Consider the following 21,692-nt stretch of genomic DNA (forward strand, 5'->3'; position numbering starts at 1 on the left):
AAAAGTGAGTTAGTTTGCATCCAATTAACTCAGGAGAGAGAACAAGAAAGAGGAGGCAGGATCCTGCCCTTCTCTCTAGACTCATTGATAACAGGGTTCTTAGTTTTATATTACCATGCCCTCCATTTTTCTTGAACGTCCTCCATTCCAAGCATGGCTAAGAAGCATGAACTTATATTACTATGAGTGTTTTGAGCTTTTATTTGACCATGTCCTCCATTATTCTTGTGCAGCCTCCATTTCGGACATGACCAAGAAGCACGAATTTACATTTCTATGTGCGTTTTTAGCTGTTCTGTTGCCGGGTCCTCCATTTTTCTTGAACGTCCTCCATTTTAATCATGGCTAAGCAGCATGGATTTATATTGATAAAAGTGTTTTTTAGCTTTTATGTGGCCATGTCCTCCATTATGCTTGAACGTCCTCCATTTCCAGCACTACTAAGAAGGACGGATTAACATTTATATAAGTGTTTTAGCTTTCCTTTGACCATGTCCTCCTTATTCCCCCCCGAGCGTCCTACATTTTCCCGGAGCCTTGTCCTCCTTTTGCAGGTGAGGAAGAGGAAGACTACCTCTGGCCTCCCTGGAATCCTTCCTCCCCACATAAACCCGTGCTGCTTGGTCATCCTCAAAATGGAGGACTTTTTTGGAAACCCCTCCTAGGCGGGGGGGGCAAAAATGGAGGACGCTGTCCGGCACGTTTTAAAAATTGTTATTGTGAGCCGCCTTGGGTCCCTTTGGGGAGAAAGGCGGGATAAACATTTAATAAATAAATATAATAAATAAAAGAGGACGCTGTCCGGGAAAAGGAGGACGCTGTCCGGGAAGGGCTGCCTCCTTCCTTCCATCTCCTTTTGCGCTGCAAAGCGAGAGAAAGAAGGACAGACTTGGAACTTTGGCATTTGCAGCGTTCCAAAAGAGGGGGCGTGGCTCCAGGATTGAAAGTGGGCGTGGCCTTTACCCGAGCGCCACGCCCCCTGAGTGGCTGTAGTGAGACAGAGGTGGAGGGGGCGTGTCCGTGTCCTCAAGGGGGCGTGTCCGTGCCAAGGTTCCAAGCTCCTCCCCTTTCCCCGGGAATCTGCCGCGGTCGCCAAGAGAGGCAGCAGCTGCTGCTTGGTGCTGCTCCTCTTCCTCTGCTGCAGCCTTTTCATTCTGCGCGCTTGCAGGACTTTCTTCGCCTGCCTTTCGGGACTTTTGGAGCCGCGATGTCTTCCGTGCAGGTGCTCTACCCTCCGAAGCTCCACCACCACGCCATGCTCAGCCCGGCTTTCCCCAAGGAGGACAGCCACCACCAGCACCAGCAGCCCACCCAGGGTAAGTGCCCACCTTAGACCCTCAAGGAAGGGGCTGCTTGCTTGCTTGCAATGATGCAATGGTGCAGTGAGAGCTGCATCCACACTGGAGAAATAACCCGGCTTGGCACCGCTTTAACTCTTTGGAATTCTGGGAGTTGGAGTTTGTTGTGGGCCCAGAGAGCGGAGATCTTGCAGCAACTTTGAGACCCACTGAAAGAAAGAAATTCAAAGATATAGCCACGTTAGTCTGTAGCATCAGTTATAGAGGCATCTTGCAGCACCCTTGAGACTCACTGAAAGAAAGAAGTTGGCAGCATGAGCTTTCCTAGACTTCAGTCTACTTCCTCAGATGCATTTAGTGGCATGAAATCTCCCTCTCTTTCCATAACCTTCCACCTTTGCTAGCTTTTGTTTAAAGTCTTATTCGTTTTTGTATGAACAAAAATTAACATGGAAAAAATAGCAGAAAAACGCTGAGAATGCTTACACGGGACTTATGTATCTTATCATGATCTGGAAACGCAACGTGAATCGATTATTTCTTAGCATTATTGCCTTTGGTTACTACTGTCATACCAGTGTTGTTGTTGTGAGTGTTGTCATGACTTACCATGACCCTAAGGCGGCCTTATTCCTGTGTTTTCTTGGCAAGATTTGTTCAGAGGAGGTTTGCCATTGCCTTCCTCTGAGGCTGAGAGAGTGTGACTTGCCCAAGCTCTCCCAGTGGGTTTCATGGCCGAGCTGGGATTCGAACTCTGGTCTCCAGAGTCCTTGTCCAACACTCAGAAACCACTCCGTTTTAAGCCCCTGCAGGTATGCCAGTGGAGCCCACCAGCTGCCTTCAGATGCCCATCAGGATGGCACAGCAAGGCTGCTGCTGCAGAGAGGCTTCTAGTACTGTAGATGCTTAAGGAAGGCATGGAGTCTCCAAAGGTCTTTAAAGTCCAGTCCCCATCGGCTTGCGAAAGACAGGACTTGGCACTGGGTTGCCTGGTTCGTCCTACATTTGCAGAGGCCTGAGTGTTTCTTTGCTGACCCAGGGGGAGGGAGGGCACACACTCTGCTTGACGAAGTTTGCAGAGTCCGGCTCTGGGATATTTCCATTGCCTCCGCTGTTGCCAAAGTGGAAAGAGTGGACTTCCAGATCAGTGCTGACTTCCACCGGCAGCTGCTGGCATTGCACACCATTCCTTTAAACCCTCTGGAGGAAGCCCAGCACTTGCCATCGGCAGGTTTTCCTTCTCTTCCCCCTGCCCCAGCTACACTTTTTAATTGAGGATGCATCTGCATTGCAGAAATAATCCAGTTTGACACCGCTTTAACTGCCATGGCTCCATACTATGGAATGCTGGGGCTTGTTGTTTTGGAAGGCATTTAGCCTTCTCTGTCAAGAGAGCTCTGGTGCCACAACAAACTACGCAGCAATCCATAACATGGAGCTGTGGCAGTTAAAGTGGTGTCAAACTGAATTATTTCTGCAGTGCGGATTCAGCCCTAGTTTGGGTTGGGAAGTGAGTTTAAGTGGCTGTGAACCCTGAGTAGTGTACACATATTTGTGCCTACTGAGATGAAGACTAAGGTGGTATCTAGACTTGTACCTGCTGGCTACTATTGTTATACAAGTGTTGTTGTTATGTGCCTGTTGTCATGACTTATGATGACCCTAAGGCAGCCTTATCATGAGGTTTTCTTGGCAAGATTTGTTCAGAGGAGGTTTGCCATTGCCTTCCTTTGAGGCTGAGAGCATGTGTCTTGCCCAAGTTCACATAGTGGGTTTCATAGCTGAGCTGAGAATCGACCTCTGATCTCCAGAGTCGTTGTCCAACGCTAAAACCACTGTGCCACCCTGCTTTACAATATTTCTCAACAAACCAGTTTCACAGTGCTTGGCACAATCGTCGCAGTAATCTTTGCAACAGCCCTTCAAGGTAGGCTAGTGGTGCTGTCCTCATATGGAAGGATAATGAGGAGGAGATCAAAAAGAGAAACAATCTGAGACCTTGCCTGCGTCAAGCTAATGAATCATAGTCAGTGGAGGTGAGCTTGGGAGAAAGGCTTGCTTTCTGCTGGATGACACACTCGGACTTTTAGTCCTTGCGTCACTCCACAGTGCATGTTTTCATGCCTTTCGGCACAACAAACAAAGTTCTTTATGCAAGAGTTGCAGCAAATCCTGCTGCAGATTGTTGTTGCTGTTGTTGTGTTGTGTGCCTTCAAATCCTTTCTGACTTATGGCAAACCTATCATGGGTTTTTCTTGGCAAGATTTCTTCAGAGGAGGTTTGCCCTTGCCTTCCCCTGAGGCTGAGAGTGTGTGACTTGCCCACAGTCACCCAGAGGGTTTCTGTGGCTTAGCAGAGATCTGAACCCTGGTTTCCAGAGTCATAGTTCAATGCTCAAACCACTCCACCATGCTGGCTTTCACCAGATTCTACTTACATGGACGCTTTTGCAAAAGTGGAGATGTCCGTACATATTTTGGTCCCTCTCACTTTTACTCCAAGGTGGACACTAAACAGTTATTTGGAAAATAAGTCATGGAGAATAGAGGAAGCAAGGTTGTGACAAGATGTTGACAGTGCCCCATTGCCCGGTCGCTTTCCCCGTGACATCCTTTTGAAATAACCCTTTAGGATTCACTCTTGCTCACCATGACGATGCAGAGCTGGCCGGTACTTTGGCCTCATTTTGTCATCTCACATGATGGTGTGCGTCCATGCAGGAAAAGTAACTTTGGGAAGGGGGGGCTCGCAGAATCCCACAAACTTTCCAAGGGTTAAAGCACACCTGATCCCCTAAGACCTTGGAGAATGGCTTCGGGAGATTTTGTGACTGTTGTCATGTTCCTTCAAGTCGAATCGGACTCTCTCCTAGTGTTTTGTTGGCAAGATTTGATCAGAGGGAGGTTTGCCATTGCCTTCCTCTAGGGCTGAGTGTGACTTGCCCAGGGTCACCCCCTGAGTTTCCATAAATGAGCTAAGATTTGAACCCTTGTCTCCCAGACTTCTTGTTCAGGGCTGAAACCAATATACCATACTGGCTGCAAAAGCAGTGTTTTTTTGGCAAGCATTGCCTTTTTCTAAAGCTGAGAGAAGCCAGCATGATGCAGTGTTTTCAGCATTGGACTACAATTCTGGGAAACAGGGTTCAAATCCTCACTCCGTTGTGGAAACCCACTGGGTGACTAGGGTCAAGTAACACTCTCTCAGCCTTAGAAAAAACAATGGCAAACTCCCTCTGAACAATTCTTGTCAAGAAAATCCCGTGATAGGGTGGTGTTAGGGTTGCAATAAGTCAAAAATGACTTGAAGGCACAACAAGTCTGAGAGCATTTGTCTTGTCCAAGATCACCCAATGGGTTTCCAAGTGATTCGAACCCTTGTCTTACAGTTGTAAACTCCTTAGACATTGCTAGTTCTGTATGAAGCGGTATATAAATGAAGCTGTTTGTTTGTTTGTTTGTCTCCTGGAATTCTAGTGCAACATTGAAACCACTCCACCACACTGGCACTTTGGAAGACTTTGTTGTCATTGCTGTGTGCCTTCAAGTCATTTCTGAGTTATGGCGACCCTAAGGCAATGCTATCACAGGGTTTTCTTGTCAAGGGTTGTTCAGAGGAGGTTTGCCATTGCCTTCCTCTGAGGCTGAGAGAGTGTGATTTATCCAAAGTCACCTGGTGGGTTTACATGGCCAAGTGGGGATTTGAACCCTGGTTTCCAGAATCCTACAACATGCTGGCTCCACCACCAAACCCCCAGCTAGCACAGTCGCTGGCCATGCTGGGGTGTTCTAGCATTTGTAGTTGTAGTAACTTTCCTCAGCTCTGCCTGTTGTTGTCTGCCTGGCTTCAAGTCATTTCTGACTTATGGCGACTCTAAGGTATCACAGGATTGTCTTGGCAAGATTTGTTCAGAGGGAGTTGGTTTGCCTTTGCATTCCAATGAAGCCTTCCCCAAAGTCTCCCAGTGGGTTTCTGTGGCTGGGTGGGGATTCGAACCCTGGTCTCCTGGGGAGCATCTGCACTGTATATATAATGTAGTTTGACATCACTGTGAGTGCTGTAGCTCCATCCTATGGTGACGTGGGATTTCTAGTTTTACAAGGTCTTTTACCTTCTCTGCCAGAAGAACGCTAGACCCTCCCAAAACTACAAATCCCAGGATTCTGTAGAATAGAGCTATGGCAGTTGGTGTCAAACCGCATTGTTTGTACAGTGTAGATGCACAATACTCAAACTGTTATGCCACATTTGCTCTTCTTCAGTTCTTCCTCTCTCTTGTACTCTTTTGGCTCCTCAACAAAATTGTTGTGTGCCTCCAAGTCATTTTTTACTTAAGGCAATCCTAAGGAGCCGGCATGACATTGTGGTTTGAGCGTTGGACTAGGACTCTGGAGACCAGGGTTTGATTCCCAGCTCAGCCAGGGAAACTCACTGGGTGACCTTAGGCAAGCCACACTCTCTCAGCCTCAGACAGTGGCAATGGCAATCCTGCTCTGAAGAAAGCTTGCCAAGAAAAACCCATGATCAGTTCACTGTAGGGTCACCTTAAGTCAGAAATGATTTGAAGGCGCACAACAACAACAAAGACGAACCATTCATGGGGTTTCCTTGGCAAGATTTCTTCAGAGGAGGTTTGCCATTTCTTTCCCCTGAGGGTGTTACACAACAATAAACAAATGCCTCTTGGTTCCTGGCAAGGACTGGCCCTGTGTTCCTCCAGCTCTAATGTGTGGCAAAGGCTCTCCTCCAGCAATCTCCTGTCTGACTTGGAGGGCATTTCTCACATTCCAGGGCAGCTTAGCCTTAGAGGGAAGGAGGCCGCTTAAGGCCTTCTGCTTGTCCTTTGGGCTTGGAATTGGCGGGAAAAGGAAGCTTGTTTCTTAGCAGTCCCCTGTCATGTTTAGAGGAGAATGGTTTGGTCATCCAGTGTCATCCATCACTGGGGTGATTTGCCTTAAGGGCACAATTCTTTTTAAACCCCACACCTGCCTTGATGGAATCAACATTATTAATATAAACATAAATAATTTGCTTCTGCCTTCAGTTGTTGTTGTGTGCCTTCAAATCATAGAATCCTAAAGCTGGAAGAGACCACAAGTGCCAGCCAGTCCAACCCTGTGCCATGCAGGAACTCACAATCAAAGCACTCCTGGCCATTTAGACTCTGTTTAAAAACCTCCAAAGAAGGAGACTCCACTACACTCCAAGGGAGTGTGTTCCACGGTCGAACAGCTCTTACCGTCAGGAAGTTCTTCCTAATGTTGAAATGAAATCTCTTATGCTGTAATTTGAATCCATTGCTCTGGGTCCTAGTCTCTGGAGCAGCAGAAAACAAGTTTGCTCCATCCTCAGTATGACACCCCTTCAAATATTTCATTTCCTCCTTATGGCAACCCTAAGACAAACCTGTCATTGGGTTTTCTTGGCAAGAATTGTTCAGAGGAAATTTGCCATTGCCTTCCTCTGAGGCTGAGAGAGCGTGACTTGGCAAGGTTTCCATGTCTGAGCCGGGGTTTGAACCCTGGTCTCCAAAGTTGAAGTCCAACACTCAAACCATGATGTCAGTTATTCTTTCTCCCCTCTTCAATTCTCAGATTTAAAGATGAGGGTATGGGAGGCTGTTGCCTAGTGACTTATGATGGTCCCATGAATTGAATAGGGTTTTTTGTAGGTAGGGAATGCTCAGAGGTGGCTTGGCCAGTTCCTTCCTCAGAAATATAGCTTACATTGAGTTACATTTGTCCTCAGCCAATATGGCCAATACCTATGCTAGCGGAGGGATCCTGGCAACTATAGTACAGTATAATAAACCTCATTCAAGTGCTGAGATGTGATATTATTGTATTTTAAGAAGCACACTTTTGATATTAAGAAGCACATTTGAGCTGCTCACATCCCAGATGAATGCTGGAAAGAATTTGCAAGAAAAAATGGATACACTGTTATCCTAAATGTATTGCACTGGCTAGCGTAGGCTTTACTGTCAGGAGCCATTTCAAAACAAAGCTGTTTTCAGTTGGTTGTGTCTTGGTAAACACATCTTAGAAACGTTATTTATTGGACTAAATTCCAGGAATCCCCTAGCCAATGACCATGGTATTTTGGGTAATCTAGGACAACCTGTAGTCTCAAAAGTAACTTTTCCAATCTCTGCTTTTTGCCTTAGGGAATCAGTGGCAGCATATGCACTGCACTGCAGAAATCATGCAGTTTGATGTCACTTGAACTGCCATAGCTCAGTGCAATGCAATTCTGGAAATTGTAGTTTTGTGAGATATTTAGCCTTCTCCGGAGCCACAGCAAACTACAAAATCCAGAATGCCATTGGATGGAGCCATGGCAGTTAAAGTGGTGTCAAATAAAGTGGATTGTTTCTGCAGTGTAGATGCAGCCAGTGACATGTCGGTTAGGGCATTTGTTCCGTCGTGAAAAGGGAATTGTGAAGTAAAAGGGTGTAGTTAGCACATCAGGTTAGCAAAATGACAGTTTTCATCTTCCAAAAGGAAAGGAAGCAGTGTTGGGCAAAAGTAAAAGACCCTACACATTTGTTATGATCACAACATTCATGATCATGCAGCCCCTTTCACTGTTGTTAACTGCCCTTGAGTTGACCTGACTCATGGTGAATATGTACTTAGATTTTATACTACCTTTGAAACTTAACTGAAAGAAAGAAATTGGCAGCATGAGCTTTCGTAGACTTCATGCTACTTCCTCAGATGCATTTAGATGGTGACTCTGTGAAAGAGGCATCTCCAGGATTCCCTATTCTCTACCACTCTGCTCAAGTCCTGCATATTCAGGCCCATGACCTCTCTAATTGAGTCTATCGATTTGACTTGTGGTTTTCTTCTGTTTCTGTTGCCTTCTACCTTTCCTAGCATTGTTGTCTTTTCCAGTGATTCATGGCTTCTGATGATGCAGCCAAAGTACGACAGCCTCAGTTTGATCATTTTGGCTTCCAGGAAGATGTCAAGCTTGAGCTATTCAAGGATTCATTGGTTTGTCTTTTTGGCTGTATCCTCAGCACTCTTTCCCAATAGCACATCTCATATATCTTTACACTTTAGGATCTTCCAAACCAAATGGAGGGAGGGGGGGGGACAATTGGAGACGTTAGTCAGATGCCTGCATGTTGTTTCAGTCCTTAGTAAAGATGTTATGATAGGGAGGATATTTTGCAAGCCATGCTGCAATAGGGAGATTTTCAAAGTCCAGGAAATTTAAAGTCCATTTGCACCTCAACAGGGACCCCTCCTTTGCAGTCTAGTATGTCTCCATTTCAGTGAGGTCACAAGCCTCTTTGTAGGCAGAGAACAATGGATTCCTCAAGAAGTCTCCATGTTTTCCCATCAGGAACATTTTGGTGATATACAGGAAGAGCCTGCCTGCAAAAGATATCCTCCCCATCATACCGTCTTTACTAAGGACTGAAACAACATGCAGGTATCTGACTAACATCTCCAATTTTTTTTCCTTCTACTGTTTGGTTTATAACACCTTTCCTGATGAAGACGGCCATGGAGCTTTGAAAGCTTGCAACAAGTATCTTGTGCTTTTCGGTTGGCCAATAAAGGTATCACTGGTGGATTTGTTTGTATTTGTTAAATGGCCAACACAGCTGCCCCTGAATGTATACTTTAGGATCTTGTGAAAGCAAGTATGACATTGTGGTTTGAATGTTGGACTATGACTCTGGGGACCAGGGTTCGATTCCCAGCATGGCCATGAAACCCACTGGGTGGCTTTGGGCAAGGCACACACTTCCAGCCTCAGGGGAAGGCAATGGCAAACCTCTGAACAAATCTTGCCCAGAAAACCCTGTGATAGGTTTGCCTTAGGGTCGCCATAACTTGGAAATGAGTCAAAGACATGCAACAACAACTTTGTCTAGTTCTTTCATAGCTGCCCTTCCCATTCTGATGTTCTGATTCCTCGACTTTCGTAGCCTGATCTAATCTTAAAGAGGAAGTTTTCATTCTTGTTTGCGCCAGGTCTTAATTACTTTTCATCCCTTAGATTTGTGGGAGCATTACATTTTTTTTAGAGGTCAGGTAAGGTTGCTGCTAGGTCGGCTTGGGTGGCTGGTTATATAATCAGGCGAGGCTGAGAGTGCTGGGCAGTGGGGTCCAGAGGGAGCCTCAGGCATGCAGTCTCAATGGTCAGCATGTCTGCCAGAGGCTCAGGAGCAAATGTCCAGCTCATAAATCAGGCGAGGAGCAAAAACCTGCCATTGCTTCCGTTACTTCTCAGCTGCCCATGGCTTGCAATTGTGGGGAGGGAGACAGAACTTTTTGGCTCCTGCCTGAACTTTGGGTGTGGGGATTCTGGGCATTGCAGTCCAATTAGTCACTTTGGTATTCACAAAAACATAGCTGACATAATCCAAAAAGAAATTAAAACGAGTCCAGAACTGTTTTTATTATATATAACAGATGATTTAAAAGATCAACTCAACTAGGAAGAAATAAGCATACTATTACACATGATTACAGAGGCACGAATAAGTTACACCAAACATTGGAAGGTAAAAGACACGCCCCAAATTGAAGAATGAAAAATTAAATTAAATGCACTCGCATTAATAGATGAATTAACGATGTTGATTAATGGAAAGGCGACCCAACAATTTAAAAAGAAATGGGGGGGGGGGGGGAAATAAAGGAATTTTTGGGATAAATTTAATAATATAGGCTCAAAAAAGCCTATATTATTAAAAAAACAAATTAAAAAAGCCAGTTTGAATTGGTTAAAAAAGAGCACTAACGTGGAGTTCTTTGACTATAGGAAGTTAGGCACAAGATGGCAAACAGAAAGTAAAAATGAATTTTAAAAATATATTAAATATTATAGAAGATTTGTTTAGAACTGATAGTTATATATAAGGATATATGCCTATTTTTAAAATCACAACATAGAATTTGTTGATTGCTAGAAAGGTTTGGCATTCTGAAGTGGCTGTTATTGTGTGCCTTCAACTCATTTGAAACTTGGGGCAACCAAAGGCAACCAACCCTTTCATGGGGTTTTCTTGGCAAGATTTGTTCAGAGGGGGTTTGCCATTTTGCCATCCTCTGAGGCTGAGAGAGTGTGACTTGCAGGCAGTGAACCCATCATGTGGTTTCCTGGGCAAGATTTGTTCAGAGGAGGTTTGCCATTGCCTTCCCCTGAGGCTGAGAGAGTGTGACTTGCCCAACATCCCCCAATGGGTTTACATGGCCCAGCTGGGATTCGAACCCAAGTCCCCAGAGCCATAGTCCAGCAACGCTCAAACCATGCCTTGCCTTTCCTTTCCTTATACCAATGCAACAATGCAAGGCAATTAGTAATTACATGCTGCAGATTGCTAACACGTGGGTAGACCAGGGGAGGGGGAGAAAAAGAATCTTGGCGCGCCTTGCTTCTATTGGCTGCTCTGAGCCGTCCCTCCTCTTTTGATTGGCTGAAGCCTCCCGCGTAGGCCCCGCCTTTCCGAATGTTTAAACCCCAAGTGGGTTTTCCTCCCCCGCCAGCCAGGGAGGGAGTCTCTTTTCCGATTGGGCAAGAGCTTTCCTTTGATGCTTGTAGCGCGGCTTCCTATTGGCTCTTGGAGGCGCGGGGATGGAATCTTCGTACAGAGCAGAGGCGTTCCAAGGCGCCACGTGGAGCAGTTTTGGCGGGAAAGGGGCGCTGCAGTGAGTTTTATAAAAGGCGGTGGCTGGGAAGGGCTGCTTCCTTTTTCTTCCCCCCAAAGGCCATGCTTTTGGCTCAGGCTGCCCTCGGCTTCCAGGGTCCTGGAGGAGCCCCACTGGCCTCAGATGCCCCTGACAATGATGGAGAGGAAGCTTGCAACTTATTGGGTATGAATGCAGAGAACTAGCCTGGAATATCAGTATGCACAGGGTGTCCTCTGGAGGACATTTGGGGGGAATGTAGGACATGCCGAATGTAGGACGTGGCCAAATAATGGCTAAAAACACTCTTATAAATTTAGATTCGTGCTCAGCCCATGCTTGGAATGGAGGACATGCAAGGGAATGTATGGTGCCACAGAAGAATGGAGGACATGGACAATTAAATGCTTTAAAAAACTCTAAATATCAATTCATGCTGCTTAAGCCATACTCAAAATGGAGGGCATTCGAGAAAAATGGAGGACATTGCAAAATAAAAGATGATAATATTAACAACAAATGTATTTATGTACCACTTTTCCGAAAAGTCAAGGCAGTTTACATATTTACATAAATATATAAAATGCATAAACAGTTTACATAAGCAATACATAAAACACTCCTATAAATATAAATCCGTGCTTTGTAGCCATGCTCAAAATGGAAGACATTGCAACAAAAGCTAAAAACAGTCCTATAAATATATATTTGTGCTTCTTAGCCATGCTGAAAATGGAGGCCATTAAGGAAAAAATGGAGGACATTGTGACATAAAAGCTAAAAAACACTTCTGTAAATATAAATCCATGCTTCTTAGCCATGCTCAAAATGGGGTACAGCTCAGGACATGACCAAATGAAAGCTTAAAAACACTCCTAGAAATATAAATTCATTTCACAAGGTTTATTTACAGCTATATTACATGTTGTTGTTGTTGTTGTGTGCCTTTGGGTTGTTTCCAACTTATGGTGACCCTAAAGAGAACCTAACATGGGGTTTTCTTGGCAAGATTTGTTCAGAGGGGGCCATGGCCTTCCTCTGAGGCTGAGAGAGTGTGACTTCCCCAAGGTCACCCAATGGGTTTCATGGCTGGGCCAGGAATCGAGCCTTGGTCTTCAGAGTCCTAGTACGTACAATGCTCAAACCATTAAACCATGCTGTCTCTCACTTTATTATGTGCTCAACTGTATTTTCCTGATGAACATTCATTAAAATGCCTTGTTGACTTGCAAGGTACTTACAGAAACTCTGAGCAAGACAAAGGCTGAAAATTGTCCTTTACTGGCAACAAACCCTTGACTGACTACATTTAAACTATTCCTTTTATTTGTCCATTGTGCTGAAATTAAGGGGGGGGGGGGCAGTCAATGTTTGCATTGTTTCCTCTAGTAGCCCATTGCCCAAAGCTCTTGGGAAAGGTCTTGTCTGCTCCTAGGAAAAAAAGAAGTTTAGAAGGATCCATCCTATCCCCCTATTTGCAGCAAGGATGGGCTGCCAAGCAGATGCATTTCTCAAAGAGGAACAGCAAACATGGTATTACCAAATGAGCTTCTTACCCATGCTCAGAATGGAAGACATTTTGGAATTTTTCCTGGACAGAAGGTTGAAATGTAGGATGTGTCCTGGAAAAGGAGGACACCTGTCACCCTGAGTCTGCAAAGGGATCTTATAGCATCTTTGAGACTATAATAATAACTGCAAAAGAAGTTGTAGCATAAGCTTTCATAGGCTTGGGTCCAAAACACACTGCAGAAATAATCCTATTTGAGACCACTTTAACTGCCCTGGCTCAATGCTAGGGAATTCTGGGAACTGTAGTTTTCTGGGAACTGTCAGAGAGCTCTGGTGCCACAATAAACTACAATTCCTAGGATTCCCTAGCATTGAGCTGGGGCATTTAAAGCATTCTCAAACTGAATTATTTCTGCAGTATGTTTTGGACCTTGGTCTACTTCCTTAGATGCTTGGGTACAGTCTGCACAATGGAGCACATCTGAACAATTTAGGGGACTCTTTGCAAAGGCCAATTTCAAAGGTGGGTGGACAAAGCACAAGGACTTTGCAGCCAACCCAGTCATTATCCCCACTTGACACTCTACTTTCTCTCTTTCAGGGAAGGCGACTTTGGAGACACGCTACCGTCTGGGAGCATTGATTGGAAGCGGGGGCTTCGGCACCGTCTACGCTGGAACGCGGCTCAGCGATTCTCTCCCAGTGAGCAAGCACACATGTCTTTTCCACTATAGGCTTGAAGTAGTTTGTTAAAAATTAAGAGTATTTATATGTGTGGATGCAAAACCACCTTTGACAATTCTTTGCTTAAGATAACCCTCATGAGGCTGTCATAAGTTGACAAGCAACGTGATGGTACATATTAAGCACACATGTGTATACAAAGTGAGTGCATGTAAGAAGGTAGTTGCATGGTTTTATTTTTTTAGCCAAACTTATTTATTAAACTTTTAATGTCCCCACAGAACCTCCAAATTGATGCTTGATAAACCACAGTTTTTAAAGCAACTACTTTAAAACGGATTTGTTACAATGTTTACATTTTTTTCTTTTTCTTTTTTTAAAAAAGGTCTTTTGGGGAGAGTGGAAGAATAATTTATATCTGGTTACTTTTGCCAGATTCTGAGCTGGGATGCAATTAAGGATACATTTTGGAAAGAGAAGCAAACTGGGAACAGCCGCCAAGGCTGAGAGCATGTGACTAGCCCAAGGTCACCCCTGTGGTTTCATGGCTAAGCCAGGAATCAAACCCTGGTTTCCAGAGTCATGTCCAACACTCAAAGCTCTATGCCATGCTGGCTCTCTAAGAGAATGCAGATTGCCAAAGGTCACCTAGTGATTTGCCATGGCTGAACAGGAATTTAAACCCCAATGTCCCAGAGTCCTAGTCCAGCATTCAGATCTGTATACAAAGGGATCTTGTTGCACTGTGAAGACTAACTGCTACAAGATCCCTTTGCATACTGATGTTTGTAAACTAACTCACCTATGTCTCTGAATACTACTCAAATCCATATATAACTTCTTCTTACAGGTGGCAATTAAATATGTTGCCAAAGAGAGAGTCTTGCAGTTCCAGCACATGGTGAGTTTATCATTCTGTGCTGATTCTTCTTGCAGTTTTGGTTGTTGTGATGCCACGTGGGCTCCAGGCCATGGCAAATAATGATCTCCATGTCCTCTTTCTCTTCCTTCTCCAGAACGGCAGCCTTGTTCCACTGGAAGTTGTTCTGATGAAGAAAGTGTCCTCCCCGGGTTGCAGAGGCATTATCCGTCTCCTGGATTGGTTCGAACAGCCCGACTCGTACTTCATTGTGATGGAGCGCCCCCTGGTGTCCCAGGATTTGTTTGATGTCATCACGGACAGGGGCCCACTCCCGGAGAATTTGGCCGCCAGCTATTTCCGGCAAGTGGTGGAGGCAGTGCGCCATTGTCACCTATGTGGTGTACTGCATCGGGACATAAAGGATGAGAACATCCTGGTGGATCTTCTACATGGTGACCTGAAGCTTATAGACTTTGGCTCAGGGGCATTGCTTCGGGATTCCCCGTACACGGATTTTGATGGTGCGTACGCTGTGCATTCAGGGAGAGGGCGGGTAGCATTTCCAAGAAGAGCTGAGGGAAGGCTCCTGCCTGAAACCCTATGTACATGAGCCTTCCGCAAACTGATGTCCTCCAGATATATTGGACTAACACAGCTGCCAGCCCAACCAGCTATTGGATATAGACAGTTTTGAGCAAATGGATTAGTTGTAACAGTGATGGGCAGTGTGCTGCCATCCAGATGTTTTTGGCCTGCAGTTTTGATAAGCCCTTACCACTGGCTGTGCTTGTTAAAGCTATTTAAACTTCTAGGCTGAAAACATCTGGAAGGCCACATGTTCTCCACCTTTGAGGATATGTGGTGTTGGTATAAGACAGCTTTCTTTTGGGTGTGGAAGAAAACAATACCTTTCTCTGTGCAAGCCAGGAGTGCAAATGAGTAGAAGGTGGGAGAATTGTTGCAAAGATATTACCGCAATGGATAAGAAGCCTGATTTAACATACTGTATTTGTTCCACCCAAAGAAGGTATTTTGATATCAATGTTCTTGAAGCGCAAAACTGTCTTCTTGTAGGAATAAGGAAGATGGTGTAGGAATGGGTGGATTCCTCCATATCTCACTATGTAGGCGGAGGATGAGGAACTATACTATGCAGGAACAGGAGGCTGCTGTTATTCCACTCCCCTCCCATCAGGCAGCTGTCCAGACTCTTTTTGAAAATGTCCCCTCTCAAATACCTTCTTTTCCCTTCAAAATGACAGCCATCAGTGGCATTGTTTCACTTTCTGATGGCACTTTGTAGGAGAAACAAAGGAAAAAGCATATATTTGAGAGGATTTGTCAAGAGTGGTTTTATATGTTAGCACACATTTAGGAGGACTTTGGGCTTTTGGGGGTGACTTTAGTCCAAAACACACTGCAGAAAAAATCCAGTTTGAGACTGTTTTAATTGCTCTGGCTCAGTGCTAGGGAATCCTAGGAACTATAGTTTGGGGCACCAGAGTTCTATGACAGAGAAAGTCTAAATGTTTCACAAAACTACAGTTCCCAGAATTCCATAGCATTGAGGCAGGGCCGTTAAAGTGTTCTGAAACTGGATTATTTGTGCAGTGTGTCTTGAACCTTTTTAAAATATGGAGAAGTTCAGGAGGTTTTGGAGGACTGGTGGAGGCCCTCAGGGACAACATAGTGGGGTCAGGTGCTGCATGTGGGTCCACACTTTTCTTCAGCCAGCCAAACCAAACCAATTCTGTATCTTAGTATAAAAATGAACAACTGTAGGAGAGTTCAGGCTGCTCTCCCCCAACTGAAAGAAGTTTTCATTGAACAAAAAATCATTGGGTTGGGAGGGTTCTCATGGGCCATAGAGCCCAACCCCCTGCTCAGTGCAGGATCTCCAGCTAAAGTAGTCCCATCAGGTAGCTGTCCAGACTCTTTTTGAAAATGTCTAGAGATTACAGTGCCTCTAGGCAAGTAGTTCCATTGCTGAACTGCTCTTAATATCAAGAAGTTCCTTTTAATATGCAATCCAAAATCTACCGTCCTGTAACTTCAAATCATTGGACCTGGTCCTACCCTTTAGAGCAGAAGACAACAAGCCTGCATTCTCTTCTTTGTGACAGCTCTTAAGGTATTTAAAGAGGGCAGTCATGTCACCCCTCAGTCTTCTCTCTACCATGCTGAACATGCCTAACTCCTTCAAACCATTCCTTATATTTTGTTCTCCATCCCTCTTATCATCCTTGTTGCCCTTCTTTGAACTTGCTCCAATAAGGTGCCCAGAACTTTACTTCAGATGAAGCCTGACCAGTGCAGAATAAAGTGGGACTATTCCTTCCCTCGACTTGAAAACTATGCTACTGTTAATGCAGGCTAAAATAGCATTCACCTTTTTTGTTGCAGCACCACACTGCTGGCTCATGTTAAACAATTATCCCAAGGTCTTTTTTGCATATAGTACTACTGAGGCATGCATCCACTATCTAATACTCATGCATTTGATTTCTGTAGCCTAAATGTAAAATTTTGCATTTGTCTCAATTGAACATGCAGAGGCGTTCTCAAGACCAGATTCTGGCTCTCCTGAAAATGCTTGTAAATTACTTGTAAACTGTAACTGAACATGTCAGAGCAAGAACTAAGTTGTTATCACAAGGTTTACCAAGCAATCTGACATTCTAAAAGGAAAAAAAAAAAAGAAAGGGTTTGACTGATAAGTCAGCATGAGAAAAAGCTGACTAGCTTGGCCAGAGATGTGGAAATTGAAGTCACGACATTAAAGCCATTTTGCAGGTGGTGGGGGGACTTTGGCTGAAGCAGCAATATACTCTATGGTCAGTTCTTTTTTACACTGAGTAACTATTAGTAACTAGTTGAATTTGAATCTTATGCCTAGTTTCTGCAGTTTGGACACTTTGGTATTTGTCCTATGAAGGAGTAGAGATGAAGGTGTAACTTATGAGCTCTAGTTAGTACTATTTAAATTGAGATGGGAGTCTGTCTGGACATTTTTTCACCTGTTCCTTTTTGATTTTACAGGCACAAGGGTATATAGCCCCCCTGAGTGGATAAAGTATCATCGGTACCATGGCCTGCCTGCAACTGTGTGGTCACTGGGTGTCCTGCTATATGACATGGTGTGTGGGGACATCCCTTTTGAACGTGATGAAGAGATCCTCCTTGGAAAACTCCACTATCACTGCAGGCTATCCTCAGGTGAGAGTGCTACTGTTGACCACAGCATGTTAAGAATACACATGCCAAAAAATGGTGATCAAAATTGTCCTGAGTAATGTCAGACTACAATAACGTCAGACTAATCCATATAAAAGCTTATGATGATGTTCCACTCTCGACTATGATTACTGGCTACTGATGAACTCTTTTTAGAGAACTAATAGGAATATGGTAAATTCAGTATAAGTGTTTTATCAGTTGTATTTGTATTATTGTATTTTATTGATGTAATCCCGCCTCTATCCTCGGGACAGGCGGGAAATATAAATAAACATCGTCATCATCATTATTATTGCACCTTGCACATTCTCTTTCCTTTCTCTTTCTTCTGAAGGTCATTTTCTGGTGGCATGAGAGCATAGGGAAGTCCCATCCTGTCCTGTCTCTCCCCCCCCCCCCCCGAAGCTGTTCAGTATGCATAACATTTCATCAGTGGGAAGTCTCAAATATCCTCAAAGCGACCTCATGGCATCTGTAGCCAGTATGACACTAGCTGGCTAGAAATTATGGGTCTGCACAGCTTGATATTTTAGTATTGGCCATCTTCAGGTGTGGCTGGGAAACACTCTTGCTTGAAACCCTGGAGAGCTGTTGCCTTTCAGTGTAGATTGTAGGGATGAGCAACTGTGGCCCTCCACATTTTTTTTGGCTGCAACTCCCATCAAGCCTAATAAGCATAGCCAGTGATGAGGACTCATGAGAGTTACAGTCCAGAAACATAGTTGGCAATGTCTGATCCAGACAAGCAGTTACCAACCTTACATCCCTATATGTTTTTGGACTTCAGCAACCAGAAGCCTCAACTAACACAGGTTATATTGAGGAATTCTGGAATTTGCAGTTCAGCACCTGGAGACCTGCTGGTTGGGAACCACTGGTGTAGACAGTGCTGCTGTTTACGGCTCAATAGTTAAGACTCTGCATATGCCAGCTTCCTGTATCCCTAACCTAGTGGCCTTTAACAACATCTGGTAGTGAATTCTAAATTTCCATCAGTTTTTCTCAGGCAGAGGGTAGGCTAATGGCCCTGTAATTTTCTGTGTTTCTTTTCTTCAGAGTGTAGTGTTGACTACCTTTTCAAGCCCTTCTTTAAAACATCTGGTTGTATATTTTTCTTAAGACAGCAGCTTCACGGTTGAGTTCCTTAAGGGTTCTATGCATGTATCATCTGAATCTGGTTAATTTATTAATTCCTGATTATCAGTTAGCCCTAGAGCTCTCACTGTGACTAGGATTGTGAAGAGCTGGTAGGTAGACATGACAGGCTGTTTTCCTTTGCTCTGGGCTAACCTACGTCATAAATTGATTAACTCTGCTCTCTTGTGAATGACTCTTCTTGGATTGACCTGTCTTTCATTGCTTCATTGTAAAGATCATCAGCTGTTGGTTCCTGCCCTGCTATGAACTTACCCTGAATCATCTTGGGGAAATAATTATCCTTCTGACCAGTCATTTTGGTAGTTGTAACCTGGGAAAAAAGTAACTTTTCCCAGGTCTGCTTCAGCTTCAGTTCCCCTGGCTCTAGAACAGAAATTATTGTTATTCTTGTGTCAAAGTAATATTTGCAGTGTTTTGCATACAGAATGATTGCAGCATTAACAACTATTTTCTTTTTTTCTTTTCCCCCTTGGCTAGACTGCCGTCACTTGATTGAGTGGTGCCTCTCCCTCACCCCGGAGAAACGACCTTCTTTGGAACAGATTCTGGGGCACCCCTGGCTCCTCACCTACCTGGAGCAGAGCGGACGCAAAGTGCCACAGCAGCCCACAGGGCCTAAAGCTGGCACTAGCCTGTGACTATGGTGGCCTTTGGCCAGCGCTGGGGAAGGAGGCCTTCGTGGAGTGGATGGGAACATCTTGGCTTCTCCTGCGACAACCAACTGATGCGATCACTGCCTCGTATTCCTGCTGATGAACTGAGCGGCTGTCCCTGGTGCACAGGCCTTATTACCAGGGGCACCTTGTCCAACCCACGTGACCGTTGACAACCTCATTAGACAATGGGGCTGGTATTCCAGTCCCTAGCCAAGACAGTAGAGACCAATGGGCACCCTTCTGTTTACACAAGGACTTTTGCTTGCCCTCCTTGCCTTTCTGCTTTGGCAAGGGGCAGACGATAAGCACAAAGCAAGCAGCATTTTGAGGCTCCCAGTGCTGGCTTCCTCCTGTACACCTTGATCAGTATTGGAGCCCCCTCAGGACACCTCCTGGAGACAGGAGGATTGGATTTATGTTTTAATGCAGTATGGATATGGCACTGTCTCTGCATGTGCCAGGTTGTTATTTATTTAGGGGGACAAACCTGTGGGCCTTTGCTGCTTCCTGTTGTGTTAATGCAAAGTATATACCTGCCATAAGTTTTTGAGTGTTAGAAATGTTTTCTTCAGTCCAGCCAGAAAGTGGATACTTTAATGCAGAGACACTTCAGCCCATCAGATGTTGATGAACTCCTACTTCTGTCATGGCCTTAACTTCAGCTTGTCCGATGGGAATGAAAGTTCAGCCACATCTACAGAGCCACATGTTCCTCAGCCCTGTAGTAATGTTGTACTGTTAACAACTCTCCTCCTTGCCTCGCGTTTCCATTCCTGTTTAGCCATTCCAAGTCTAAATCTAGTGCTTGTCCTAGTGGGTTTTTTCATTCTCTCCTTTGTGCCCTTGGGGTAGAGGAAAGTGAAAAAACAAAATAAAATGAAGAGCATCTAACCCCATTAAAAAGTGCACCCAAAGCCAAAAAAGAAGTGCAGGTTATTTTAAAATTGAACATTGGGGGTAAGGTAGGGGTAGAATATCCCTGGCTTCAGGCCTCTTCTGTCAAATATACGTAGATCTCAGTTTTATATGTAAGTTCTGGCTTGTGTTGGAGTAGGTCAAAGGGAGATTCTGGGAAACGTTTGACCAACCAGATACTTAAGTTCCAGAGACATCCACTAGTATAGCCACTGCCCAGTAGCTAAGCATGAGGAGTTTCAAAAATTTTCCCTCTTTGCCTTGGTCCATCTGAAGTAACTAGGCCAGAGTATTCTTGTCTTTTAATGGGATGTTATTACTTGGCAAGGAGTGAGGCCAGGGGCTTTTTCAGTTACATGAATTGACGCTAGAAAAGGATTCAGATTCTGTACTTAGAAGAATTTCTGGGGCTTTCTTTTAGCTTTCCAGGCATGAGTATAGAGAGGACAGCTATACCCTGAGTCAAGTCTCCTATCAATGTGGATCTTCTACCTCGCTGCCAGCTATGGGGGAAGAATTGGCTTCATGGGAAGCTAGTTCTGTCCTGGATATATGCTGTTCTTGACTCACCTATGCAGAGGTCTGGTTTGCAAACTTTGGTGAGTTATGGTAGCGAGCCAGAATATGTACTTGCTAGGATCCTGCCCAGCTTGGATCGGGAGAGCCTTCCTTTGATATCAAACTCTGTTGGAAAGCTAGAGTGACTAGGAGAGGGGGGGATTACCTGTTCTCTTTCACAACTCATCCTTATTGGGCTGGGGGTGAAACAATGAGAAGTCGGACTATTTATGTCTTCAAGGCTCAGCTTGGCATCCACAAGAATCCTTTACTTTTTTGGGATTTGGCTTTCCTTGATGTTGCCCTTGCCAGGTCTCAACTGGGAGGTGAGGTAACAAGTACATTTGTGCTTGCAGAACTTGTTTTGACTGTGGCTCCCAGAATCCTCTTTGGTGTGGCCAGTGGGAGAGTGGGTGTTGTAGTCAAACAAACAAAAAAATTCTCCAAGCCCTGCTTTATGCTTCCACCATGTTTGAGACTGGTGCATTCAAGCAATCTTAAAATTCCTGTTTTTGTTAGCTTTCTGGCACTAACTGTCTCTAAGAGATAAACAGAATGCTAGCCAAGAGAAACTGGAGCATAAAAAGGGGGGGGGGTTTGAAGGAGGGCACAAAACTAAAATCCAACCTATGGAAGTGACAGCATCATGTTCTGAGCCTTCCACCTCTGGCAACGTAACAGGAGTACTGGTATGCCAGTTCTGGTTTGATCTTGTATTTGTGGATATTTGTGTGTTTATGTTTAATATTGTGTCCCATGCACATTAGTGCAACCACATAACACAGTGCCTTGCCCGTTTGGGCTCCAGCATCTACAAAACCCTTTCTGGGATTTAAATAAACTTTTATAAGAAAAAGAAATATCGCTTGGTATATTTCATATGGGATCAAGTGGGACGCTGCACATTTCTAGTACAATGTCTGTGTCTTGTTTAGTGGCAGCATAACCTTTAGATTGAGGACCATTAAGTATTGTATGAGAACCAGCATGGTTTGAGTATTGGACTACAACTGTGGAGACCAGGGTTTGATTCCCAGCTTGGCCATAAAACCTACTGGGTGACCTTGGGCAAATCACACTCTCTCAGCCTGAGGGAAAGGCAGTGGCAAACCTTTGAACAACAACTGCCAAGAAAACCCCATGATAGAGTCATCATAAG

At 44.6% G+C, this 21,692-nt stretch overlaps 1 protein-coding gene across 1 annotated transcript; it reads left to right on the forward strand.

Moving 5' to 3' along the window:
- Positions 1-1,102: 1,102 nt before the first annotated feature.
- LOC149321247 (serine/threonine-protein kinase pim-1-like) lies at positions 1,103-21,387 on the forward strand. Its single transcript, XM_089518345.1, has 6 exons — positions 1,103-1,316; positions 13,065-13,165; positions 13,998-14,048; positions 14,164-14,530; positions 17,049-17,225; positions 18,882-21,387. The coding sequence occupies exons 1-6, from the start codon at positions 1,208-1,210 to the stop codon at positions 19,040-19,042; spliced, it is 966 nt and encodes a 321-aa protein (XP_089374471.1). The 5' UTR covers positions 1,103-1,207; the 3' UTR covers positions 19,043-21,387.
- Positions 21,388-21,692: the final 305 nt, after the last annotated feature.

Source organism: Sceloporus occidentalis, unplaced genomic scaffold (genome assembly GCF_023333645.1).
Source record: "Sceloporus occidentalis isolate IW3139 unplaced genomic scaffold, rSceOcc1.0.p SCAF_1, whole genome shotgun sequence".
NCBI lineage: Eukaryota > Metazoa > Chordata > Lepidosauria > Squamata > Phrynosomatidae > Sceloporus > Sceloporus occidentalis.

Coding starts and splice junctions, on each gene's coding strand:
- LOC149321247 (XM_089518345.1), top strand. CDS start 1,208: ATGTCTTCCGTGCAGGTGCTCTACCCTCCGAAGCTCCACCACCACGCC. Junction 1,317..13,064: donor GCACCAGCAGCCCACCCAGG/GTAAGTGCCCAC, acceptor TCTCTCTTTCAG/GGAAGGCGACTTTGGAGACA. Junction 14,531..17,048: donor CCCGTACACGGATTTTGATG/GTGCGTACGCTG, acceptor TTGATTTTACAG/GCACAAGGGTATATAGCCCC.